The following is a 27,777-nucleotide window of genomic DNA, read 5'->3' on the forward strand; positions in this document are numbered from 1 at the left end:
TATGCTTGAAGATTGGATTACTATCAACTACAGCCACCTGAAGAGCACAACTCGGACAAGCAGAGGAGCCTTGGCAGAGCTCAGGTCTTTAACTCCCAGTTACCGGAAGTTCACCGTGTTTCTCAGCTGTAACATGCCTCACATCCACCATTTATTCAGTCCTAGTCAGTTGAATATAGCTCTCAAACATCATTCACACTAAGTCACCTTGAACGCTTACAGAATAAGAGACAACTTCCTTGCTTGATTTAAGATTACTGTAAATGTTAAAATAACTCTAAGTAGGGAACACGGATTCATTCCATTATGTCCTTTCTAGTACTTTCTCTCTAAACATCTCAGGAGTTAAGCTTTAAGAAATAATTGAACAATGAGCCCTATCCTGGAATATTAAGATTTAGATTCAAGGTTAAGTGAATTTAATCAGTCCCAACTCCAAGCAGTTCAATCCCGATCAACATTACCCTGATTTAGTGCTACAGTATGTCTTGTAATTTAGAACTCACACCAATATGCTAACGTGCTCATTACAACTTTGTTCAACTCTTCAAGTACATCCTTCTGCAAAAGGCTCTAAGAATTAACCATTACATGGTTACAAGCCACTTCATTAGCCCTAAATTAATAACACCTGGTTTCCAATGGATTTACGACTTGCAATTGATTAGCTCTTATTGAAGCTCTTCCCACATTCGGAGCACACACAGACTCTCTGTGCTGAGAGGTTTCTCTCCCAGATAAGATAGGAACTCGGAGGCAATTTTCCTTCAGTTAGGGCACTAGTCACTTCTAGGTCTCTCCCTTGCAAGAATTTCATTACCGTTAATGTTTCCACCTCTGCCACATTCAATCAAAATAAACCATCCAGTTCAAAGTTAAAGGGGAAAGCAGGCTACAAATATTTAATTCTAACCCCACAGTTTTTTAGAAACAAAGCAATCAGAAAAATCAGTTGACTATTATCCTTTGATTAGGCAATCCTAAAAACAAGAGCAAATTCAAGTTATTACGTATCCAGAGATTCCTTCTACAATGAGGAAAAGGATGAATGAACTACAGTCTGGAATACTTCTTTGATCTTTTTCAAATGGCTTGTCAAAGTTGTCTAACCATTGCTATATTGCTCTAAGTCAACATTTATACATAAACAAGTGAATTATAATGCCACAAAGGCATTTGACATGTAACAGAGCAAAAAAGGTAGTTCTGCAAGATAAAATGTTCAAGTCAAAGTAAATTTGTCTTCAGCACAAGAGCTAACATACTACACCTAATAAAACAAACATGAGGTATGTACACAGTGACACTTAATTCCTAATCCTAACATGACTGATAACCTATGCAAAATTTATAAAGTACTTCAAAAGGGAAGTCCATATTATACCCATTTTATAACTCAGTGAGTCATGGAAAGATTAAGTAACTTTCTCAGGGTCATACAGCAGGTTACTAGCTGAAGTAGAAAAAAAAAAACCAAACACTCAGGGCAACCAAATCACAGTACTGGATCCTCTTAGTTAAGCTAGCCCTCCTCCTCTTTATGAAAAACAAATTATACTGACCCTTTGCTAGCACATTGCTTACATAAAAAGGCAGCAAGCAGTATTTTCCTTCAGGCAAAAGGAACAAGAGTCCTACCAAAAATGTTCAACCTACTTTATTCCCCTTTAAAAACTGTTGCATGCAAGATTAGCTAGGTTTGCTGTACTTCTCAACTTGCAAAACCAAAAGTGAACAGAATTAAAATTTAATTTCACAATTTAAAAAAAATTAATTTCCATTTTTTCTACACTGATGTAAACACACTTCAAAGACGTCAGTTACAATGCCTTTACAGATATTCCTTGTCCTCCCAATTTCTTTTCCATCCCAAATTGTTTTTACTGGCAAAGCAACTTAGTGTCAAAGGAAAACAAATGCAAGATACTTGTTTTCATAAAAAATTAGAATTACTTTTAAAATGTTAATAAGGTCTCCATGTAATACTAAAGGCTGCTGAAGAAAACTATTTCCTCTGAAAACTGCAGTATTTTTTAATAGAAAAATATCTCCAGTTAGAGTGTTGATGGTGAAATTCTGTAACATGAGTTTACTTAATGAAACTGTGATTTTACTGCTTAACCTTTTTATACTTCACAGAAGAAACGTGGCAATTTAAAAACTCAGTTACTGTACAAAATACGGACATCACAATTCCTCAGCTAGATATCCTGTACAAAAAATATCTGCGTCAAAACCAACCAGGTATGCACATGGTAGTCAAAAGTCACGGAAGGTTTCTGAAACCTGCTTCTTTCAAATACATCTGATCTCTATGCAAGTAATTCACTGTGTGATACTACACAGATGTTCACAAACATCTACTATCCTCCTTCAACACTGCACACATTAACAGAGGATAATTCTTGTGTGTTTTATATATTTGGGAAACATAATATATGGGTCTTTATTTGAAAATATTTACAGCAATATTGCACAAACTATTTATTCTTTTGTTTATTTTGATACTCTGCAAACCATTTGAACTAAAAATTTATTAAAACAAAACTGAAATGATGAGAAAGTCTATAAGTATGCACTCTCTCCATTCACAGAACTAAAAAAAAAATTATCAAGTGCAATCAGCCTAGTGAAGCAGCTAGGTGCCTTGTTTGTTTTGGAAGTTAGAAACATATGAGAAGGCAAGGCCATGCAATGCCATTCCCATTTTTTATATAAAAATATGAAGGCATTTAAATGCCTGAAGTAATGATAAAAATCAGATTTTGCTGATTTTTACAATAAAAATATATATACTGCTTTTTAAGCTTAGGGATTATTTCAAATAGCCTTTTATTATATCAAATAAAATAAGGATTCTATTTATACAGAAAGAGTCAAGTAATAAAATGAAGCCCATACTGCTTAAGACAAGATGCATTCATGCCTCTCCCACTGGAGAGACTGGTTCAACAATTTTACAGTTAAACAGAATTAATTCTACTCTCAAAAATCCACTGACCTTAAGCTTTTAACAAACATTTTCAACTGCAGAGTGTACTGTCAATATTTACAAATCCTTAAAATTATATTTCACTAGAACAGCTTTTATTTGCTATATTAATATTTCCTTGCAAATGTATGCTTATCCATATCAGAGAAGAAGAAACAGCTGCTACTCACAGGAAATCTCTGGGGTCCTACAGCAGGTCTTGGCTGGGCTGGAACTGGCAGCAAGGGCACTGAAACAAGAAGCACCTTTTAACACCGTTTGTTTTACCTAACAGTTGCTGCTGTTATTTCCAAAAGCGGTTGCAATAAGAAGCCATGATTAAAATCTGCTACATTTACCCTCACACGTCACAGTTCCTACAATTCACTTTAAGCAACCATTCCCTCCCCCACAACATGCAACAGGGCAATTAGAATTCTCCTAGTTAATTTACATAATTTAATTCTGCATTTTCCAGAATTAAATTGCTCCTTGTTGCAGGAAGGAAAACTAGAATACTTATTCAGCCAAAGATGTCTCTTAGACAAAGCTGACAGAGACTCATAACGTAATTTCATGTTTCAAATAGAAGGATACATGATTAATTTGCCTTCTCAACTTCATGCCCCTCAAGATTTCCTAGGTTATCTCCCAGTCTCACCACCAACCTCCCACAAGCATGGGCATGGGAGGCTCTATCTGGTATAAATCACTGTTCATAGGAGGGTAAAATGAGGCAGACAGTGGCAATTAACAGCAAGCAAAAACTACTCAACCTGGCCTTGCCACCATAATGGTATATGCAACTGTGATCACTGTGCTGAAAGAAAGACTGCTATTTCACAAAGAGACACCAAGAAGAAAGAGGAGACTCTCCTCCTGAAAAATAACCTCCAAAATTAGGATTTCAGGGGCATTAACCTGGACAACTTGTCCATACAACTGCATTTCAAAAGACTAGCCACAAAAAAAAAAAAATCCCAAAACATTCACTTAGTATTATGGCATAACGCACAAAGTATCTACTGCTGATCGCCTTGGGGACTGAATCTTTATTTGAATCCCCAGTACAAAGTGCAGTGACAGATTTCCCATTTTCCAGTGCAGTTTTTTTCCTCGTTGAGTTGTCTAAGTGTTAGAAGTACAAATGTTCAATGTTAAACAGAAGGCCTAGAGAAGTTTAAAGCACTTCAATCAAACAGCACTGAACGTGTTTGCTCATTTACTAAAAACTTTTAGTAAATTTATTTTTCTTCAATGTTTTTAGCATTTCTGAAAGTGACAGGGTTAAATATCAACTTTGTAGACAACTACTGTATTACACTTCAGAGCAGGAAAGATGTTAAGAAACACACCCAACTCCTCCCTTAAATTAGCTGCATTTCCCAACATCGAGTTTGATAAGACGCCTCAAAATTCCCTTTTTCCTTGGTAACTGAGGCACAAGAACTAATGCATTAGTAATTATTCTTAGTTCATGTCCATGTCTGGCTTCTATCCACTTTTCTTAAGTACTTGTGGTTTACCTAGTTCAGGGACTGACAGGGTAAACTAATTGAACCAGTCTTTCAGCACCGAAGGACTGCGTGCAAACTTTGTATCAGGTTACACAAGAAAACTAGTTGAATAGTCTCATCTTGGCTTCTAATGAACATCTGTCAATATCAAACAGCCATGGCCACCTGGAAAAAATTGACAGGGTGCTCTTGACAGACCTAGGACTAAAATAGCTCAGGTATTAGAGGTCAGAGAAGCACTGAGAAAAATTGCATAAGGTGGGAAATGTAGAGAAATGTCAACTGAACAGGGCACTTGTGTCTATTTCGGTATCCTGCCTCTGGCAGTAGCATATAGAGTTATATATATTTATATATTTTAAGCAAATGAATTTAATACTCATGAAAGACAGTAGTTCAAACTCTGTGCCCTTTCAATCCTTGGACACTTGCTGAAGCAGCAAAGAAGTCTCAAATAAGCATTCATTTTCCTGATGTCAAATATTCTGTAGGTTTGATAAGTATGTTTCAAAAATAATACACAGCATGTTGTTAGACACTATTTTAAGAAGATTAAATTGCTTTTGGCCGTAAATTCCAATGCTATACCTGAAAAGATGAAGAAACAATTCCCATATTGATTATTTAGTAGAATTATAACGTCATCTTTCCCAAGACACCAAACAGTTTTTAAAAGGTAAATGGCATACTAATCTACCGAGCTGCCGTAAACTGCTTGTTAGTTCGTATAAATTTTGGCAGCACCACAGTATCCTTGAACATTAAAGGAAAAAAACTCAATACCTATTATCACAGGTTGAATTAGTATTTCATAGTACATCTACGTACAGTCCTCCAGCATTTGTAAATCGATCATACTCCAATTTGGACATACATTCAGCTAAAAATTACTACTTACAACTCAAAACTGATTTACAGAATAGGACACAAAGAGAAAACTATATGACAAGCAAGCAACTAGAAGACATGGGATTCAAATGCCACAAAAGGCACAACTGAACGCCAACCGAACAGTATCTGCAGCAGGTATGTGCAGAGGCTCACATAACCATTTTAGGGGTTTTGATAGACTGAGTCCTTCTTAATCATTTATGAAGCTTCAAAGACTAAAAATAGTAGAAATTTGTTTGAAACAAAACTGACTTGAAAGTAACTATCTTTTTGAACCAAGATTCAAGGCTGGGCAGGGAGATGGTGGCCACTGTAAGAGATTTGCCTTTGAGACATCAAAGGAATAAACCAATGATAGGATTCTTCAGTAGTGCTTCAACTCACTTTCAGGCTGAAGTAGCTGGCTACTAGAGCTCTTATACATGCTATTTTATTCACATGAAAATTTCATAACAATTTACAGGAGGTCTGAGTCTATTTTAGAAAATACTGATATAGTCGATGCATTTCAAGACTAACTCAAACCAAAAAGATGTTGAGAAAGTATATTTCTATGATTCGCAGTTAGAAAAAGTGTCCCTGGTGCTGACAATTAAAAGTATGTGAGCTTAATCCTGCCATAAAATTAGATAGAAAAAAAAAAGCCAGTCTACACTAAAACATGACAGCACACCATTAAATTACCAGAACCTAAGTGTGCATATCATGCACTTCCAGACATGGCATTTTTAGCTTCCAGGCATCACATTTTCAACAACAGAATCCCCATAAACTTTGCACCTGTCTGACTGTACTCTCCAATGTGTAAAAACCCTCATATATCTGGAAATATATTCAGCCAAGAAGGGGCAGGACATCATCAAGAACGTGAAGTCAATCTGATCTTTCATCCTTCCTGTTACCCTGAAATAAATGACGCTGCATGTGAAACACACCCTAATATTGTCAACTACCAGTCTCTGCTTACTGGGGCCTCAAGCAGATGGATTAAACCAAGAAGGACTTTTTAAGAGGAAGTTTACAACAGCTCTCCCTACACTGGAATTTCTGTCTACCATTTGCCTACAGTGACTGCTTAAAAATTCATCTTAATATGCAAATGCCATTGAAGATTTTAGAATTATGCTCATCTTCCCTAAAGAAGACTACTGATTTCCTACACATTTTTCCTTAGGTGTGCAAATGTGTGCTTTCATGTAACAAATTGTACTGCTGCAGACTAAGAGACTGAGATGGCCACTACTCAGCCACTGCAGAAGACTCAGCTCTAATCAAGAAGCTTAAAATTCTACAGTGATTTAAAAGATTGCATTTAATAGTACGCTGCACACCTATTAGCAGAAATACTCAGTAGTCTTGCTGAGGATTCCTTCAGTAAAATGGACAGCACAAAGGTATTTCATATGAACCAGCCGCCATCAATACACATAGCAAAGATCTTCCTCACTGAAATACAGGTCTTACACCATTCAAAAATAGCCCCATTCTCCAGGGCTGCTCATTCTGAGAAGACGACTAGACTTTTACCAGTCAAGAAATGAACGTGCACACAAAGTCAGCAGGTATAAGATCCACAAAAAAGACTACAAATCCAATAGTGAAGATCTCCTAACATGCAAGAGGTACACAACTTGTTAAAATCAGGATCTGCAAGTAAAGACAGAAAAAAAGACTATGCTCAAGATAAAGCAAGGCCCCTGGGATACCCACAGTACCACAGATGTAGTGGTAAGGGTGAGACAAGCCTGAAGCCACCTGATAACGTGAAAAACCTCAGACAAAAGAAAGAAGATACACTGGTATACTTTTGACATTAGGCAAAACCAAAAATCCTCAGTAGCCATTGCTGGCATTAGGAGGAAACTTGTTCACCTAGATGCAGATGATCTGTTGACTGTTTCATGGGGGGAGAGAGGAGAGACATCTAGAATAGTCTAAAAACAATTTTTTCTTTTCACAAAAACAAGAACTGTTGCTTCGGAAATGTTAGGAAAATGCACAGAAGACATAAATCCAAGACTAAAGGACCTTTTGGACTGTTCCAGATAATCTGTCCTGATGCATAATTTGGTAGGAAGCACCGATTTTATTAGACAGGAAAAAGTGAAATAATCTCTACAATGCAGCTACTATGAAGCCATCTGTGAGAAGCCTAATAGATCTCTATCAATTGGCAATATCCTACCCTGCCAAATTCCTACCTTTCATTGGTCAAATAAATGAAGCAAAGATAGCACTGACTTGGAGTTCTGCTGATTTGAAGGGGGGAAAGATACAGACAACCTAATGCTAAATATGTATAAATATATATGTATTTCTTTACTTTGTCTAGTCCAAACAGAATCACAAATCAGAGCTACATAGATGTCTTTTTTTTTTTGTCCTCTTAGGGATTAAACACTTTCCAATAAGTAGTAATGTTAACAGCTCATTCTGAGAGCGGCCCTAAAAAGTGTAGCCCAAGGAGTGCTTGTGTTAAGTTACGGAAAAAGTGTTACTTGCAGGCTCCGAATCAAACAGTCACAAATGTGGCACTGAAAGGAGAATTGAGGGCATGTATCTTGTCAAGTAAGGATAGCAGCTGGTACCTTTCACAGAGCAATTACAGTGCAAGGAGTGCCTCAGTGTACTCTCACTGAAATAGGTGGGTGGTCATCCTGTGAATGCTTGGCTGAAGCTGGAATGATGTGGGAAATTATAAACTGCAGTACTTACCTAGTTTTGAAAACTGACATTTGCTACTTTTTAAAAGCACAGTCTCTTTTCAGTTTCCATTTTTACTGCTCTTTGCAGGCTTTACAGTAGAGTAACAAAGACGATAAAGAAGTTGAAAAGGCTTTACTATTTCAGCTGGCCACAGTCTGACATTACGTCTTACTTTAGGCAAAACATTTCTTTCAAGCTTAAGGAAAAAAAAAAAAACCCAGCCTGAAGCACATTTCCATGAAGTGATAAACAAACAAATCGTTGCATCCCTGGCAAAGAGTAAGATGAGTCATGCTCGCATGACTAGGAAGGTGTTCAGAAAGCTCACCTTGTACAGGCGTCACTACTGTCCCCTTGAAATGCGGATTTATGTGTATGTTCTTCGGTTGCTGAGGTGTCACTGGAGGTGGAGTCATCATTATTCTAGGTGTTTCTATCTGAGGGGGCATATGTAGCCCTGGAGGAGGAGAAGAATGATGCTGATGCTGTAAAGGAAGCAGAGATTGTAACTGTTGCTGCTGCTGCTGTTGTTGCTGCTGCTGCTGCTGCTGTTGCTGCTGCTGCTGTTGTTGTTGTTGCTGGAACAGACTCCTAACAGGTTGCTGGTGTGTTGGAATTAACCTCTGTGAATGAGTCTAAAGTCAGACAAAAGAATAAAGTCAATAGGCTTTAAAGTTAAAATATCCTGACATAAACCAGCACAAAACCAAGACACCTTTGGAGAACAATTAACGCCAAACATGAACAGAAAAAATTCTTTCCCATATCATCAACTGGAACTGGTAAGAACCAGCAGGACAGGAAAGCAAAGGAACACTTGAAGACATTCATATGAAGGAGAGGACGGCAAAGAGCAAGGAAGCACACAGGGAATGCAGACATTCATTCACTTTTTAACAGTGGAACTGTCTAATTTCATACGTAGGGTTCTGCATATGTCAACTGGAAACTGTTATCAACTGCAATAAGGTATATGTGACGATCACTAGAAATCTGAGTCCTAGTATCAAAACAAATCCACTAACTCTTGTCTCATGTCTAGAAGAGCCTCTCTGAGAAAACAGACCTAACAGTAGCAACAGAAGTCAAAATACAAATTAAGCTAGATTCTTAAGATATCAGTGCAGCCCACCTATCCATACTGCTTGAAGAAAAAACTACTTTAAAGATACCTTTCAAAGGTATCTTTCATAACACAAAAGAAAGTCTCTTGCTGCTCACTCTCAAACACAAATGGCCAAAATCGGTTATAATTAAAAAAAAATTAGCATCATGTTTCTCTTCAGAGACATTCTTCTGCTTCTGAACTCACTGATACTAGATATCAATCCTAGGCCAGTAACTTCCAAATGGCAGTGCAAGAAGAGTCCCAAACAGGCAACTTTTTAGTAACAAAGATGTGACACTTTTTTTCAGCAGCCATATCCATAAAGCAAAGCAGCTACAAAGTATGCACAAGAAGATACTGTGATGAGCACAATATGTTTACAACATATAAGATCAAAATAACTAGCAAAGACTGCAGCAATACAGGAGACTGCAGCAATACAGGAAAAAAACTATTCCACCTCCACTGTTAAAAGCACGAAATATTCTACTGCAAGGCTCTCAACCGCTGAGATATCCACTGACTCCTGCTAGTGATCAGCACCTAGGGTTACTGCTGTTGGAAAAAAACCCCTTTGCTTAATACAGATGACCTTGTCCTGCAAAGACATACACAGGCTTTGTTCTACAATCTCAGCTTCCAGTACATTTTATGGCAGTTAACAAAAGTAAGTGTGGGCTACCTCATGATCACACACTTGCTGTCTTTTGGGTTTTTTTTTGATGGAAAAAGTAACATCTTATAGTTTGTGATACAAAGCACGAGGGAAAAAAGAGTAACAAAGGTAAAATTGATCTGAAATCCCAAGATACTGATTTATCTAGTGGTGATTACCTTTCAAGGGTTTTATTTGCCTCCATAGTAGCATGGTAGGTATACAGATTTTTTTAGAAGTATCAGCAAAAATATTAGTTTGACAAAAAACAAGAAATATTTTACAGAATCGTATTTTTTTTAACTAAATTACAACTGATAATGTGGGACTGAACATGTTTCCATGTTGCATGTAGAGGACTTCTCAGAGGAATTAACTTTCTCTGCCATCCTTATGCAAACCAGTAAGCAAGCCTGGTTGCATTGTATGAGTCGAAATCCACTTTTCATTTGGAGGCCTTGAGATTCCTCAAGTTGAGGCTGGTAACAGGACTAAGCACATACTTTCACAATCACCACGTTACGCAAAGCCCATCTTGCCTAACAGTGCCCTGAAAGAGCAAGAAGTGTACGTTGGAATAAATATTCCACCTTCATAAAGATTCACCATTTAGAGTGTATTTCTCCATAATTTCCTGAAAGTACGTTCAAAGAATACTAAGGATTAAAAGGTACCATTGTCGATGGCTGGTTTGGCAGCAGCGCAGGCCTGTGATCCTTCATTCTTCCCCTATCATTATTGTCTCTCCTTTGTTCTCCCATTCCGTGGCACATAACCGAGCCTCCTCTTCGCCCACCTCTCCTTGAGCCGTACCGTCCCTGTTTAAGCTGCCTTTCCCTCTCTTCAAATTCAAGTAATGCTGCTTTGGCTTCTGCAGAAAGTTCTGTTAAGAGAGAGAGAGAGATGGGGAAAAAAGTATTTTAGCTTCATGCTGAAAAGATGGGAAATATCGTAAAAAAAACATTGCTGGAACTATAGAAGTATCCCTGCAGCTAACATAAAATTTGCAGGCACTTTGATCTCCTTTAGGTGGCATGTTAACATTTCATTAAAGACATCTTTAAAAGGAAAAAGCACACAGATACTTGTATCTCTTGCACAGTCAAAAAGCAGCTGGTAAATGAAACAAACGTGAACAAAAAGGTTTGGCTTTTTTTTTTTTTAAATAAATGCTACTGAAGTTTGTCTTATGCTGTAAGAGGAGGCTGTGGCTCCTCTCACATTTGTGTTATCCTAAACAACATCTCACTTATCTGCAGAAATGTCAGGCAGCACAATGAAACCCCCAGTAAACTTTACTGTAAAAGATATGTTGAGTCTTCCATATAAACAGATTTTCTCTGCCAGACTCTTTTGCACAATGGCCTGTTCCAAAGGAGGATTTTCTGGTCACTGAAGCGTTTTTGCAGTATGTAGTTACTTAATATTTTATCTATTGTATGTGGTTGAAGAACCAACTGTACTTTACAAGTGATAATTCCACTTGGAGCACACTTCAAAATCTGTGCTCAGCTCAAGTCAAATACATGGCATGGCCACTGATAACACCCACTCAACTCACATCACAGGTAAACACCAGAGAACAGATGGTACTCAATGATGACTGCCAGATTTGTTGAAACCTGGGACAATGCTTGATAACATTAAGAGAAAACCATGCAGTAACAGGCCCAGGTAATCAAATTAATTGGAAGTATAGAGAAAGTCTACAGCAAACTTCTGGAAACACACTGTGACAGTATGAGCAGTGCCACTCACCAGGTTTCAGTTACTTAAAGGGGATAAACTTCAACCCAAACACACTGCTGAGGATTTTGCCATGTGCCAGTCAGATCCCTTGTTACCTCTAAAATTCACTTCTGCCTCTAACAGGGCAAAATTAAACTACTCTACAAGAAACACATTCCTGACAAATAAAAACGTATTTTGAATTCATATAAATGGCAATTAGTGCAAGAATTCCATTTTTCCATTTAAAAAGTCTGCTCTTAATGTTAAAGGAGACGGGGTACAGGGACCACTTTTCAGGACAAAGTGGTTTTACTTGCTAATACTACACATAATGGCTATAATATCTGAAGATCAGAATAAAAATAGTTTGTATCTGGCAGCTGAGACACTACTACAACATCTCCACATCACTACATATTCTCCATCAAGAATACATAACTAAAGCAACTAGAAAACTATTAACATTTCTTGCGAGTCTAATAAGCTACCTAAACCACCATCTTAAACATCTTCATAAGTAATCTCAATTAGTCTTTGAAGCTGAGGATTGACAGAAGGGCAGAAAAGGGCGAGTGCCGTGCATTCCCACTGCAACAGTTGTTCTTACTTGGCTATGAAAACTACCTGCACAACTGATCTGCAAAGACTGTAAATTCGCATGTCCCAGTTTTCAGAGGTATTCAGCACCTCCAGAAAGCAGGGGCTTTTTGATTTTAAAAAAAAAAAGAAGTTTAGAACTTGGCTGACTGTCTAAGAACACAGCAAAGATGACAGACTCCTACAAGCTCGGAATCTGCCATATAGTTTCCTATTTCATTTCTGCATTTGGTGATGAGACAAGTTTCTCTACCTCCTTTTCTCTCCCCTCTCTGACACCACAATTAAATGGCATAAAGCTTTAATTTACAATCACGCCAGATATTCTTATGAAATGCTACCTTTGCCCTAGTACCTGCCTCGAGAGACTGGCAGAGCCCAAGACAATCAGGCTTTATCAGGAAAATCTCATAGTGTGCTTAGAAAGGGGCAAGGAATCACACTCCCTCAAGTCTTAGTATGGTATTAAATGTGCACACTATGGATTTCTGAGGAAAATTAAGACAAATGTACTCTTGTCCAAAGCAATCAAAAGCATTAGATGTGACTAAAACAACCACCTTATCCATCTTTAACTGTCAAGGATGAAAAAAGCTGGTTTAACAGGAAAAATAGAGCTCTGATTTCAAGCCTCCTTCCTGTCCACACCTGAAGCAAGTTCAGTTTCTTCACAGGCTTGCAAGTGTGAAAGGGCTAACATGGGCTTTTAGTTGGTCTGCAAGAAAGAAAGACCACTAGCTCCCATATACTTATGGGAAGAAACGGTGCCATTACATTGTAAAGCAACAGCTCTCCTCCCTTTAACCACAGAGGATCCAAATCCTGCAGGGCATCCTGGGCATGCTGCTAGTTGGAAAGTTTTCTTTTTTTTTTTTTTTCCCAAGAATAGGACAGGCAGGGCAATTTTTCTGCCATCTTCCACACTACAATCCTGAACTCAGCAAGGTAGTTCAGAAAGCAAAGTTCAGTCATAGCAACAAGTACCTACCGCTGATGCTCATTCAAGATGATAAAAAGCTATTTCCTATTAAAGAGATTAGAAGTCACATGTGAGGAAAGCAATTCTTAATGAACCGGGGAATAGAGCTAGGCTTCCTACAAGGCAAGATTGTGTCTGAGTCTCTCAGTCTCTTGAGCACATATCGAAGGACACTGAATAGAAACAACTTTAGAAGAAAGAATGGGCTGCTCCTAACAAAATGACTTCAGAGGGTTGCGCTGATTAAGCTTGGGGAAGGGATGACAGCATCCAGGGCAAAGTCAGTCCTGATGATCTTCAATGTGCAGGTACTTTTCACTCTCTTTAATATGAAAACTAATAGGCTGTTTTCCTACTCACTTTACACACAAGTTCTCAAACTTTAAAGGCTGTCTTTAAAGGCACAAGTCCACATATTCAGTTTTTCAGCCAGAAAAGTGAAACTGTGTGCAACACTGACCTTGGAAAAAAATATCCCAACCAAAACCCCCATGAATTCACTGCAGCAAGCATCATTACATTCATACCACATCTATGACCACAGAAGTACAATATAACCATTTGATTAAAAAAAAAAAAAAAAAGATTACATTAACATCAAGCATACTTCCCCCAAAACATGCCACTGAAGGCAACAGTGTCCTACCTGTGAAGAATTTTGCTTACACAAAACTGCAGATTCAGAGCCTCAGAGACAGACTGCAAAAGTGAAGACTCATGCAGTGAACTAAACTGATGAATACCTCAAATGCTTTATATCGGTATCAGTCACCAGGCAGCAAAATACAGAGTCAGCTCAATTATTAGGTGGGCTGCTTATCAAATTTGAGAGCATTGTGCCACAGAGATCAAGGAGAGGAGATAGTGTGGAAGACAGTTTTGCAGGGAGGGGAGCAAGGAAAATAGTCCCTGTCTTCCCTGAAAGCAAGACCAGACTGCTAACTAGAAAAGAGGTGATGAGAGGAGGAAGAAGAGATCCAAAAAAAAGACTCTTCCAAAGCACAGCCAGGTATTCACATGAACAGGCCCACCGCTTCTCCCTGGGTAAGAGCTTGTGTGTGTTGTGACCAAAACACACTGAGCCAGGCTGGATGCTGCCATGCCTCCTGGACAGTGTGTGCAGGCTGCTGCAGCACACGGCCACCGGCTCCTGCCTACATCAACCCTGAGCACAGGTCTCTGTGGCTACATCTGCCTTGGGTGGCTCCCCGAGAGCAACAGCATTTCAAATCCCCAGGTTTGAAATCCCAGAATCCCTATTATTCTGGATAATGCAGAAATTTACAGCATAAATCCCATTCCAGAACAGCTATAAAAAAAAAATATACATATGCATTTACATATATATGCAACCTAAATTGAGAGAGGTAGCAAACGTTCTCCTTCAACTTTTTTTCTCCCCATCATCCAGACTTGCAACCTGATTACACCATGGGCTTCTGCACAGCGCAACAGGACAACAGTGAAACCATTCATTTTAAATTTCCTAGTCTTGCCCAAAATCTCAGCCGCTAGTTATCAGAGTGAACATAAGCCAACTAAGCAGGACATAACAAAAAGTACTACCACATCCAATAACTTTTGTTATCACTTTGCAAATGGCTCTGCATAAGTGTAGGGGTTTGTTTTGGTTTTTAAATTAGGTACAGAGAGAATAGTTTAGTTTGGTGGTGCCAGACAAAGTCATTTTTCTTCACATTCCCTAATGGGTAACTAAATCCAGAGCATAATGACAATTCCAACTCTGGGAAGACTTCAACTACATGCACTGAAAGAAGTCAAATATTTCTCAAAGATGATAAACTCAGTATCTCTAGAAATCAATTACATAGTTGTCCTACAACACCTCTCCTTTAAACTTTTCAAAACCACTACTTACATTATCTTGGATAAAGAAATGTTTAGGAAAGATCTCAGCTACACTCATGAGAATATTCTCTATTTTTACATATTTTTACCAGCACACACTCATTCTCATCTTGACTGTACAGTTCTCACACACAGTTAACGCAGTGAATCGGCAATTATTTTTCTAGTGTCTCTAAGTGTCAAGATTAATTTCACTATCACTGGTAATAAAATGGTTTCAAATGACATCTTTAATCAGCAAGTAAGAATGCACTCCTCCAATAGAGACAAGCTGTCACAAAAGGTCACCAAAATGTGACAGGATGGAAATTACGTTTGTAACTTCAACTGAAATGTTAATTCCTCTTTAAGTGTTTTTTCAACTATGTTCAGATTTTAAAATAAGGAGATGTAGATCTGCAATGAAGTTTCGTTTTTAAACCAGTAGTATCTGTAAAAGTTTGCTCTATAATCTCAAAAGCAAGCAGATATTTACAGGCAAACAACAAGTGTTTTTTGCTGTTTAACTTTCCACCACATGGTCAATCATTCGGTCTCTTTATCAACAAATTAACATGAAAAACTAGTATGAATAGAAACCATTTCATAACAGCAAGATTGTATTTTTGCCAGAGATTAGTTTCAAAAAAAGCTCTTTAATTTATAATTCATCCACATTTGCATCATGTTTTCCTTGTATCTCAGAGCTATATCCCAAATCACTTAAAATTACACTTAAAAACGTCTAATTTGAATCACTGTTCCTTTAACAGTCAAGCTCCACTACAGGTTCTCTCCTCATTGGCTGGTCTTGTCTTTACATTAAACTATAGAGTAAATCCACAGATATGTGAAAATGCATGGAATTGTCATCTACCTTGCAATTATGTGCAGAGAATTAGCTATTCCAGTGCACACTCATTCTTAAAATGTTCTGTTTTGTAAAGCCACCAGCACCTTTTGTATAAATAAGAGATGGTCTGTATGTGGTATGTAGAAATACGGTCTTATAGTTGAAAACACATTTGGAATGCACCTCAGCTAAAATACCCCTTGCCCATATAGACTACTCCGTGCCTCTAGAGGGTTCCCCTCAGTCTTATTCTAATCAGAATCAATTCCTGATTATTAAAACAACGCTGAATAAAGGCCCTTAATACACACTTTGCCTGAAATTGCAAGTAAGAAGAGCTATTTGCTAAATACGAACAACAGATCAGAAAGATCTTTATTCAAAATCATGCACTGATGTCTCACTCACAGCACAACATGGCCTACATGAATACCACTGTGAAGTCTGGTTCAGCCTTTGCAGCTCACTCCTTGCTGCTCATGAACAAGTCCTCTTAGCCACAACACCTCTGTTATAGAATTAACACTTCCCAATATTTGCAGGCATAGTAAAAGCCCAAATTCCTTGCAACTGAATTAAAGAATTAGGAGGCTATGCAACTCGAGAAAAATCCTTAGAACTAACATCCTTTGCAAAAGCAAGGCTTTTAAGGCAAGATGAAAACTTCATCAGGACGAGTCAGGCAATCTAGGTATGCGCTCCGAGAACATAATCCCAAAATGCCCTGCTGTCCCAAAGACTGACTCATCTGAAAAGAAAGCAGAAGCACCCAGCTACCAAGCTCACACTGTGTGGCACCCATCTTAAAGCAATCTTGTGTGAAGAATTCATCCCTACAGTCTAGCAAAACTTGAAGTATCATCAAAAAATACATCTTCCCCCAGTGGTATCTGACAATTAGCCAACAGTATCTGACAATTTGCCTTCATTACCAGTTCACCTTTCTTGCGTATCTTGATCCTCTTCAAAAGATCAGGGCTTTTTCTCCATAGTTTGAATTGGTATTTTGGTTCAGTAGTAAAACTATGAGAATGGTACATCTTTCTGAAGGCAAAACTTAATTTCTGCCCATCTCCCTAATATCACCTTTTAATTTGACTTTTTATCATGATTATTTATTATTATTACCACCACCATAAGGCCAACATGAAGAGGCAATAAAGTTATCCCCAGCAGGACAGGTACAACACCAGTATCAGATACCTGAGTACCCAGAGCACATGAGGGGTCTTGAAGTTAACTCTCAAAACCACAAACCAATGTGATTTTATTTATAGACTAAAACAGAGCGGCTGCAAGAAAGTTGCAAATCTACTTCTTCTGAACTAGCAGTGGCAAATTCATTAGCTACATGGAGCAGTATTCCTAGAAACAACCACACTTGTGTTATGCTACTCAAATACAAAGAAAATATACCCTTTTAGACACTGCCTAAAGAATCAAGGTGGTATAAGAGATACAGATTGTTCCATGTTAGAAAAGCTGAACCCAGAAAACAGACATTTCCAAATTTTTCTAACGCACTCCCCAGCAAGTTACAGTTTCTCTAGGACAATCCAACAGTAGGAACACAACAGGTTCACAGCACTCATGTTCCTAGGGGAAAACAGCAAACATGAAGGTATTTCACAGCAGAACACAAGTAACAAGATTTGTGTTATCAACTGAAAATGTTCCAAAAGGAATTCCTTAAAAATGTATTCCACCACAATATGTAGTGAAGCACAGATCAGACAGCTGCTGCTTGAAAACAGGAAAGCTTTTAAAGACACCACAAAAGTCTCAATGAACAAACGTTGTGCTGGTTTTCAAAACATGATATGCTTAAACATTACTCCCAAGGAGAGAGACACTACCCATACTACAACAGACTACATATGACTTTGGACAACTTGGATATAGGCCAGTCGACGTTAGAAGGCGACTGTTCTATCTTTTACCATTAAACTCTTTTCTAGAAGTTTTGGCAAGCCTGCCTTTTACTTTCTTTCATTATAGCTCTTCAAAACAGTCCATTGCGACAAAACCTCACCCAAAGTTTCTGGAATGTTTCTCCTTTCTCTTGTCACATCTGAGAGCCTAATTATCGTTCCTTCTTTCCGTTCAGTTTTGAAACGTAATCGTCCAGACTCTTCATCATCATCCTCCTCTTCATCAGATTCTTCTTTTGTTTCTTCTTGAAGTTCCAGAGATTCAATAGCTGCCTGAATCACAAAATACAGAGGACATGCAAACTGAAAAATCTACTTTTTTATGATCAACGAGTATCAGAAGACAAAGTTTTCTTTAACGGTCCCATTGTACAAATTTTGCTGGCATTATACATTATTCTCATGCATAGTGAACATTTAAGAGTTTGGTGAATTTTTTTTAAATATGAAGATATGAATTCTATAATAAATTATATAGCAAAATCTACTGAGAAAACCCATTTTGCTGCAATATTTAAGGGAATATGTAAACTCCAGTTAGAACCACCATCTGATTAGTAGCTACTTTTGCACAGAGTGACATTTTATCACTGAATTGACCCAGATGCAAACCAGCGATACTACCAGATTCAAGTAATACGAACATTAAATCATTAATTTTTTTTTTCACTTGTTAACAACTGTCGGTAGCATGTTGTTAAAAAACCCAACAAAAACCAGATAACCTTACATCTCAATTTTATTCCTCTAGGTATGTATAACTGTACTTGTCTTTACTTTTTCTACTCCTTGAATACTTCCCACATTTAATTCAGCAATTGACGAAGAGAATGGAGAACAGGGTTGGATAAAATTTGAGTATAATAAATTTGTATATTGGAATGCTACTCCCTTGTCCTCATTTACTTGCCAGTTCTCTCTAACAGAGAACATTCATTTAGATGAAACAATGTCCCAAATGAAAATGGATCACACTCCTTCAATTAAAAAAAAAGAAAAAAAGAAAAAAAAATCAATTTCATTTTCCTGTGCTGGCATGATAAAATTAATGTTCAGAATGTTACACAAGTTATATTTGATTTCTAGGGTTGAAAATTAGAAGTGTTCTAATATAGTACAATTTTCCGTAAAATATTTGGTTAGTGTGTATTTGGTTATTTCTTGTACAGGCCTACTTGCTCATTTCTTAGAGTCTGCCCATGTATTTTAATTCTTTGCAAAGCCACTAAATACATCATAACTTTTATGTTGCTTGAGGACAGTTAAAAAACGAGTGAAATATAACATGCAAAAAAATTGTTTAATCTTCTAATTAACCAGATTGGTGCAGTAATTTATAGGAAAAAGGCCCAGCAAGTGTGTCAGTCAGGTGGACAGGTACTAAGTCACAAATGAAGGAAAAGAATTACTGGCAGAATGGTGCAAGAGATTGCAAATTTCCTTGTCCAGCAGCCCAACTTCATCCAAAACCAAAAAGAAACATGGGAAGCAAGATCAGAGACAGGATCTGGCAAGGCAGTTTCTACTTTAAAAGACAGCACACCATATGAACTCAAGCTCAAAGCTTCTCCAACTTTGGTCTGGTGAGTAAGTGATCTGTATACTTAGTTACTGGGCTTTAATGGGCTACTGATCCCAAGTTATTTTCATTTTATTATCTCCTTATCTCAGAATGTGTTTTATCCATTCCAGGCAAACATTCAAGCACTACATTTCCTGAGCTCACAAAAATGCTTTGATATAGCTAAGAGAATAGCCAAAGTTCACAAAAAGCTTTATGGTACGTATTTTAAAAATATATTTACTTTTATAAAACAACTTTACCGTATCAAAAAATGCAGCTAAAAACAACAGACAGGATAGCAGGCCAAAAAAAAAAAAATCCTTCAAGACAAAGAAATCCAAACCTCAAAAGCAAACCCAAATTGAGCACAACTGGTCTGATTAACATAACCATGTATAATCAAAGCACCTCTGAGGACAGGCAGTGGAGACTCACGGAACAGAGGAGGGATGTTAGCAAGGAAAGATACTAAGGTGGTTTAATAAAAACAAACAAAAACAAGGGAGAAAGACAGGGTTAGCATTTTACTTTCAAAACAGGGACTCCCAAAAGAGAAAGGAGTAGCAATATCTCTATCAAATCTATGTTATTTAAATATCATAAACCCCGTAATTTTACTGTGCCAATGTTGTCTTTAAAAACTTTCCCTTCAGGATCAGGATCTGAAAGTCAGAACTGGAGTGCCTGTTTTGCGAGACATGCTCTTTCACTAGACTGAGCCTCCTGCTTTACTTTAGAGCATAAACCCCAGACACATCCACTCTCTATGTCCATGCCCCTTCAAAGCTACGTTGGAATTCCAGTTTTTATTCATTGAAGACTGGTATCAGTCATGTAATCTCATCTGTGAGTGCAAAACTTATTCACGCAAGGCTCTACGTGTGGCTCAGACTGCAGAATCAGGACTAGAATGGTTAATGCAGTCTGCATTGTCCTGAAAAATTTTGCAATGCTTTAATGCAATGCTACAGAAAACACCTGTGGAAACTCTGTTGCCTTTTGATAATTACTAATTCTGGGAGGGAAAAAAAAATCCATTCTAAAAAAAAAGCAAGCTGTAACAGACAAGGCAACTACTTTCCTATGCAATAATAAAAAACATTTCTAGACCAGCACTATTCTGTTCTTAACCACTTATACCAATTCTCTAGTCTTCTGGGTCTAACTCACTTTATTCATCAGTATAATGCTCATGCCACCTATTAACAAACAACAGCTGTACAAGCGTTAAATATCAAAGACAAAAAAAAAAATCAAGGAGCTAATGAAAAAGCAGGCACCAAGGAAAGGCAGTGCTCGAGAATGCTAACTGACCCATGTCCAAGTCTGATTACACGTATTATTGAGGGATTTGTATTAGTTGCGATGGAGACACAAACATGTCTGACAGCCAACCATATGTTCTCTACATATAGCTCCAGGAAAGGTTATCTGAGCTGTGTAGGAGCATACACCCTTACCCCGCAATTTGTTCAATAGTTGTAGCATGCAAGACTTCTTTAGCTCATCTTTTCCAACTTCCAGCCTAACAGGACAAGTTGTTTTGCCAAGATCAGAGTATATGAATGGGTTCTATGTTTCAAAATAAATTTATACAGGAAAAGACACAAGTGCAGACATAGAATTAATACATACTAGTACTTACAGAATTCTATTTAATACCTGAATACTATTTAATACATTAATATCTCTGAATATACATAAACAGTCCTTGAACAGCCACTTGAGGTCACTTGACTGGACTAGCCAGTCAAGGCTTCTTAGCAGCTCTCCTCAAAGGGAGCTTAACATTTCCCATTATGACACCTTGCACAAAGCTACCGAAGAGCTTTGCTGACTCTGCCTTATGAAGAAAAAGAATGACCTTGCTTCTATCACAAGGTCAGAGTTTTCTGCCATCCTCATTAAATAATTACGCCATAAATCCCAGTCACTGTCCAGAACTCCCCATGCTGGGTTATGATCTACTATGGAGCAAGAGTGAGTGATCCTGCTCCAAACAGCTTGCCACGCAGTTGCAGGACTGATAACAGACATAGCCCAAGGAAAGCAGGAGAAAACACTAGTCAGCATGATGAACACTGATCTTAGCACAGGATCCTCCTGAACATGGGACCGTCAAGTGTTCTGGAAAGCTTCATGCCAGAGTGCTAAGATGTACAGAAGAGGTAAGCATTGTAAAGGCTAAACCAGATCCCTTCCATGTGAAACACTACAAAGGCGAAACAAATAACTTTTATTAACTAGCTAGAAAATAAGCAGTGGAGGCTTCTACCAGAGGTTAATACTGAAGCAGCAGCAATTGCTCAATCCTAAGGGATCAAGAAATAACAGAGGATAATAAATAAGAGGATGTTACACCTATTTCAAGGGCACCTCCACTTCACAGATGAAAAATGGGAATAAAAAACAAACCTAAAAGCTTCTAAATATGTTTAAAACTTGGCTGTTTTGATTTGCACTCTTTTCATCATTTTCCTCCAGGCTGACAGGTAGTGTCTTCAAACTCAAACAAAAGAACTAAAATGCCTAAGTTTTGACTAAATACAGATGAAACAATTCAATAGACAGACACATTGGCCTTTTTTTTCTAAGTTTGTATTCTATCAAAAGAAAAGCAGAAAAGCAGTACGCAGCACTTCTTCGTGAAATGTTTTCTCGATTAAAGTCCTCATCATTTCTTATCAGCATAACCCAAGACATGGTTTAAATTTATGCAATGAGAAACCCCTTATCATAGACTTCACAGGAGATTAGTTCTAATATAAAACGAAGAAATTACGAATTCTAATTTTAGGAGGTTACATTTTTATGAACATTTCATAGAAATAATTAGTGATATTATTACTCTAAAAATATTTAGGACATGGTAACTCATATAACTGACAGTTTTACCACACCTATTTGCTGCTGAAACTTCTGGGTATTGGGTTTTGCTTTGTACCTTAGGAAGGCAAAAATACTTTCTGGAGCATTGCTACATTTTTCAAGGAAGCTCGACAAAGTGTTATTTATTCAAAATCCAAGTTCTAAGCACTTCTTCAAATTAAATATCAAGTGAAAAAGCATGCCTTGAACCTGATCTGGCCAAGGACACGAACTTTTCCTGCCTCTTCCCTACATGTCCCACCCGAGTACTACTCTTAACAGGTCTCTTACCTCTAGTTTCCCCCCCATCATGTTCCAATTCCCCAGCCAGTCAGCTTTTCTCTTGGTTTACAAAATTTCTTCATGCAATATAGTAAGAGGCTTTATTTGGTTTTAATGTGGAAACTGCTTAAAATACAACACTAGCAAACACTTTATCAGCTCGCTCTCAGTTATTCAGATGCCAACTTTCAATCAAGAGATAATAATACTATTTATTTGTACCGCATCTATTACAGCTCCATTCTTGTGTTGCATTTTCTACAGGAGAATGCCAACAATTACCCTTGTTTACAAGCAGGAGGCATGCATCTAACCATGTAATAAACAGAGGTGCATACTCTACAAAGGTTATCTCTCTTGGTGGTATTCTCATTTGGAGAGTGCAATTGTGAGCCTACAGACAAATGTAAATAAGCTACATATGAAATAATAAAGGAATAAAAAGATGGCACTATCTATCTTGGAAACAAGAAACCTGTGGCAATCTGCAAGCCATCAGAATAAAGCCAGAATGTAGATTAACTGAACAAAAATGTGGCCAAAACGTTGACATTACGATTAACAAATTCTCTAAAAGGTCTATTAACAAAACCAATTAAAAACTTGCATTAATAGTATCTTTTGAATGAAAAGAATTTAATTCTGAATTGGACAAATTTAGACAACATGATTATTACAGAATTCTCACTAGTTCATACTCTAAAAGTGAAGCTGTGCTTTTTTAAAGCAGTAAGTTTGACAGAATCCCAGCTATTTACTTAATTTTACATGATGTGCAGTGCTTTCATCATCCATACAGACTGTGGCTGCAGATAGCACAAATGCATCAGGCTGCTTTTAAAACACCAGAAGAAAAGTGTATGTAACCCAGTGAATGAACAAAAAGCATTGAAGTGTTTCACAGTTCTTTGGAAGGGTAGATTTAATACTTAGGAAATAGGAAATTAACCACATTTAAGGTATATTTGGTGTAAGATGCCATGCTTGCAACAGCGAAGACTGAACAACGCAGGTGACCCCTTTCAATGCATCTCTCTTCACCCACCAAAGAATGTTGTTTTATTATAATAAGTTTAATACAACTACAGAATATCACAGCACACCCATTTGTTAGAACTTCACAGAAGAACACTGCTGTGTCTTTGAGGAATTAATTTCCTGATGAGTTAAAGCTCCGAAGAGGGAACACACTCTGACTACACTTCTCAGCAGGTAATCCATTCAATCCTATTTAATTAAGAACTGGACTAAAAGTAATATTAAAGCAGATTACTGGTGAGGAAAGGAAAAAAATCCCACATCAAAAACTTGCTGCAAATTAATAACAGGTATGATACCACTGTTCCAGGCTATAACCAGTGAACGTATACCTGACAGTTTTTGGCATAACCCTTCTTCTTGCAAATGAAGCAACTCAACCTTTTTCCTAATCGAAGAATTAAGATAAGTTTCACCGAAATTTCAGTCCCAATACAACTTCTTTCAAAACAACAAACAATCTGACCTTTCCCTTTCTAACATACAGAAGCTCACACTCCTCCTCAAAGTGGGATACCCAAGAACTGTATCTACACTCCCAACAGCAGCACATTATCCATCTGGAAAGTGAGGCACCATAGCTATTAGAGATTTAACAGACAGCATGCAGTATTACTATCATTCTTCTACTCAAAAGGGTCCCTGAAGTTTCTAACGTTGAAGCTAAGATGAAATATGGACATTTTGAGCTCTCCCTTATGATTTTCATCCCAAGGGGAAGAGGGGATCTGATGTATCTGACAATATAGATGCTATCACAATTCATCTTATACAAAGAGTAATACCACCAATAATTCAACATTGGCAAAATTGCATCAGTTCTTTCCCAGCAATATGGACAATTCTACAAATTCAAATTCTGAAACAACTAGTTATTTTAAGTTTCAATTAAATCCACAACATACCTCTTCTGATTCATTTGTTATTGTCTGGGATTCTTCCAGGTCCTCATCAGCTGTATATTCTTCTTGTTCTTCCATTGCTTGCTCGTTATATGATTGCATGTAATCTTCATCCTAAGGCAATAACACAAGAAGGTGAAAAGATATAGGCCAACTTTACAGAATCACAAACCCGTTAAGAGATGGGGTATGTATATATTGTTACTATTTCCAGAACTGGAAGAGAAGTATTGTGTCTGTCACAACTGTCAATTATAACTGACATATCATATAAGGTTGTATTGGGTTTGCGTGGCCAGGTTTTGGTAGTGGAGGGGCTACAACGGTGGCTTCTGTGAGAAGCTGCTAGAAGGTTCCCCTATGTCCGATAGAGCCAATGCCAGCCGGCTCCAGGACAGACCCGCTGCTGGCCAAGGCCAAGCCCATCAGCGTTGGTGGTAGCGCCTCTGTGATAACATATTTAAGAAGAGGGGGGAAAAAAACCCAACTGTGCAACAGCAATTGCAGCCGGAGAGAGGAGTGAGACTGTGTGAGAGAAACAACTCTGCAGACACCAAGGTCAGTGAAGAAGGAGGGGGAGGAGGTGCTCCAGGAGCTGGAGCAGAGATTCCCCTGCAGCCCGTGGTGAAGACCATGGTGAGGCAGGCTGTGCCCCTGCAGCCCATGGAGGTCCACGGTGGAGCAGATATCCACCTGCAGCCTGTGGAGGACCCCATGCTGGAGCAGGTGGAGGCATACAAAGGAGGCTGTGACCCCATGGGAATCCCGCACTGGAGCAGGCTCCTGGCAGGACCTGCGGACCCGTGGAGAGAGGAGCCGACGCCGGAGGGGAGTGAGCGAGCGGCTGCGTGGTGCTTAGTTGCCAACTGAGGTTAAACCACGACAAGTCTGTTCCTGAAGGACTGCACCCCATGGAAGGGACCCCCACTGGAGCAGTTCATGAAGAACTGCAGCCCGTGGGAAGGACTCACGTTGGAGAAGTTCGTGGAGAACTGTCTCCCGTGGGAGGGACCCCATGCTGGAGCAGGGGAAGCGTGTGAGGAGTCCTCCCCCTAAGGAGGAAGGAGCAACAGAGACAACGTGTGATGAACTGACCACAACCCCCACTCCCCGTCCCCCTGCACCGCTCAGGGGGAAAAGGTAGAGAAAATCGGGAGTAAAGTTAAGCCCGGGAAGAAGGGAGGGGTGGGGGAAGGTGTTTTTTTAAGATTTGTTTTTATTTCTCAGCATCCTACTCTGATTTGATTGGTAATAAATTAAACTATTTTCCCCTAGTCGAGTCTGTTTTGCCCATGACGGTAATTGGTGAGTGATCTCTCCCTGTCCTTACCTCGACCCATGAGCCTTTCCTTGTATTTTTCTCTCCCCTGTCCAGCTGAGGAGGGGGGGTGGCTTTGGCAGGCACCTGGCATCCAGCCAGGGTCAACCCACCACAAAGGTATAATTAGCAGGGCTTTTAACTAGACAATAATTTCAATGTTATCAAAACCATAACCAAAACAGTTTTCATTCAGATCCCAGCAATGTCATCATAAAGATCCCATCTACTACTGTTTGCCCCATCTGCTTCTGTACTTCTACATCCTTTGACTACAAATTCATGAAGCAAACACTGCAGTACTTTCTTACCAAAGGAAACATGCACCTATAGCACATATACATCAACACCAGATTTTACCCCATCAAAAATAGAAACATTCTTAAAACATTCTGCAAGTGCTTACATATGAGTGGGTGCGATTCTGAACAATTATGAACAAAAAACGAGAGCAAAACCTTTCCTAAGTAAGTCTGCTTGTATTTTAAAACATCTCATTGATCACATACAGTTTTAATTAAGATTAAATCATTTCACTAGCAATTAGAGCCAGTGCATGTTCTCTAACACACTGCTTAAATTATATTGAATTATGCAGGTGACATTTTCTGAACTAACCTCCAATCTCTATTCAGGTTTAGACAGTTCTCAGTTACAAAAAAGATGAACGAGCAGGACATCAATCACTTTGGGATATTAGCACCTTAAAGATGTCTTTAGCAGGTCAATAATCTTTTCACCTTCGAAGGACTTTATCAGATCTTGTCTAAAGCCTGGATAAAAGCTTTTGCATTAAGTACTTCTAACAATTGGCAGTGTATCTCCACCACACAAAGCTGTTTTCTTCCTTAAGGATACAATCCTCAAGGTCATGATTCTCAGCTGCCTTCCAGCATGACAAAGGAGCATTACCTACCGCCAAACAAGCTGTCAACACAAACTTTGTCACAGCCTAGATAAAGAAACTGGCAGACAGTGATAATAGGTCTAATTTCCCCTCCTCCCTAGGGAGGTAAACAGATTTCAAATCAGACTAAAACCCTATGCACGTGAAGCAATGTTATCTTTGAAGATACAATAGAAAGAAACTCACTGGAAATTCATCTAGGGGTTCATTGATTTCAAGGTCTAGCACTTCATCTTCTTCTCCAGGCTCTTCCCCATACTCTATTTGGTCTTCTGTCAGTTCAGGATCATTGCCTTCATAATGTCCTTCCTCTGCATACTCTGAAGCATATACTTCGGGTGCTTCAGATTTGTCATAAACAATTTCATCCTCCCCTTGGTCATACTCAGACTCATGTTCTATCGATTGGTCGTTGATGGTCTCAGAGAGTTCGTATGATGTAAGTATGCCAGACGTAGCACTGAGGCTAACTGTGACACCTTGAGAACTATGGTATGGGGGGAAAAAAAATTCAGAGGTTGAAGCATAACAGTCAACTACTTACAAAGATTTAGCAAAACAAAGCCAACGAATACAAATTCTCTAAGTTGATGGACAAAATTATACCTCACACACTATTTGATTTCATGCCATATTCTCATAATGCATACTGTACTGCAGCTTATCACCAGCTGCAGGCTATTTGACCAGGGGAATCAAACCAACCAGATGGTTTAGCAGGTCAAACTGGCAAAAGTCCTGCTTGGTAACCAAAGCAGACTGGATTCAATTTTAATTCACAGACTAACAAAAAATACACAAAATTACTACAACTGCATCTGTTTTCCCAATCTTTCAGAATATGACAGTAAATTATTTTTTATTAAATGTATTAATATTGTTCCTTCTTGATTATCTTGAATTCAAACTTACATTTTTATGACAGATTTAATGTTCTACTTAACATAATGTAAAATATGTAGTCAAGAACTGTCATTTAAATGCCTAAGATTTATTCTAACTTAGTAACAGCACTGGCATAGACACTGAAAAAAACCCAATCGATATAAAAACAAGTTTATAATCTGAAGGATAAGCAAAACTCAGAATTTAGTATTTTCATAAGTTTGGG

The 27,777-nt window shown here is 38.3% G+C and overlaps 1 protein-coding gene across 1 annotated transcript in view; it reads right to left on the reverse strand.

The window, feature by feature from the left end:
* RBM33 (RNA binding motif protein 33) overlaps positions 1–27,113 on the reverse strand; it is an 84,465-nt gene extending 57,352 nt beyond the window's left edge. Inside the window, 6 exon segments of the mRNA XM_009322489.1 lie at positions 3,163–3,221; positions 8,414–8,720; positions 10,523–10,731; positions 17,889–18,060; positions 24,445–24,555; positions 26,853–27,113. Of these exon segments, the coding sequence (XP_009320764.1) occupies positions 3,163–3,221; positions 8,414–8,720; positions 10,523–10,731; positions 17,889–18,060; positions 24,445–24,543 (846 nt within the window). The 5' untranslated portion in view covers positions 24,544–24,555; positions 26,853–27,113.
* Between the last annotated feature and the right edge of the window lie 664 nt (positions 27,114–27,777).

This window comes from Pygoscelis adeliae, unplaced genomic scaffold (genome assembly GCF_000699105.1).
Source record: "Pygoscelis adeliae isolate BGI_AS28 unplaced genomic scaffold, ASM69910v1 Scaffold123, whole genome shotgun sequence".
Classification (NCBI taxonomy): domain Eukaryota; kingdom Metazoa; phylum Chordata; class Aves; order Sphenisciformes; family Spheniscidae; genus Pygoscelis; species Pygoscelis adeliae.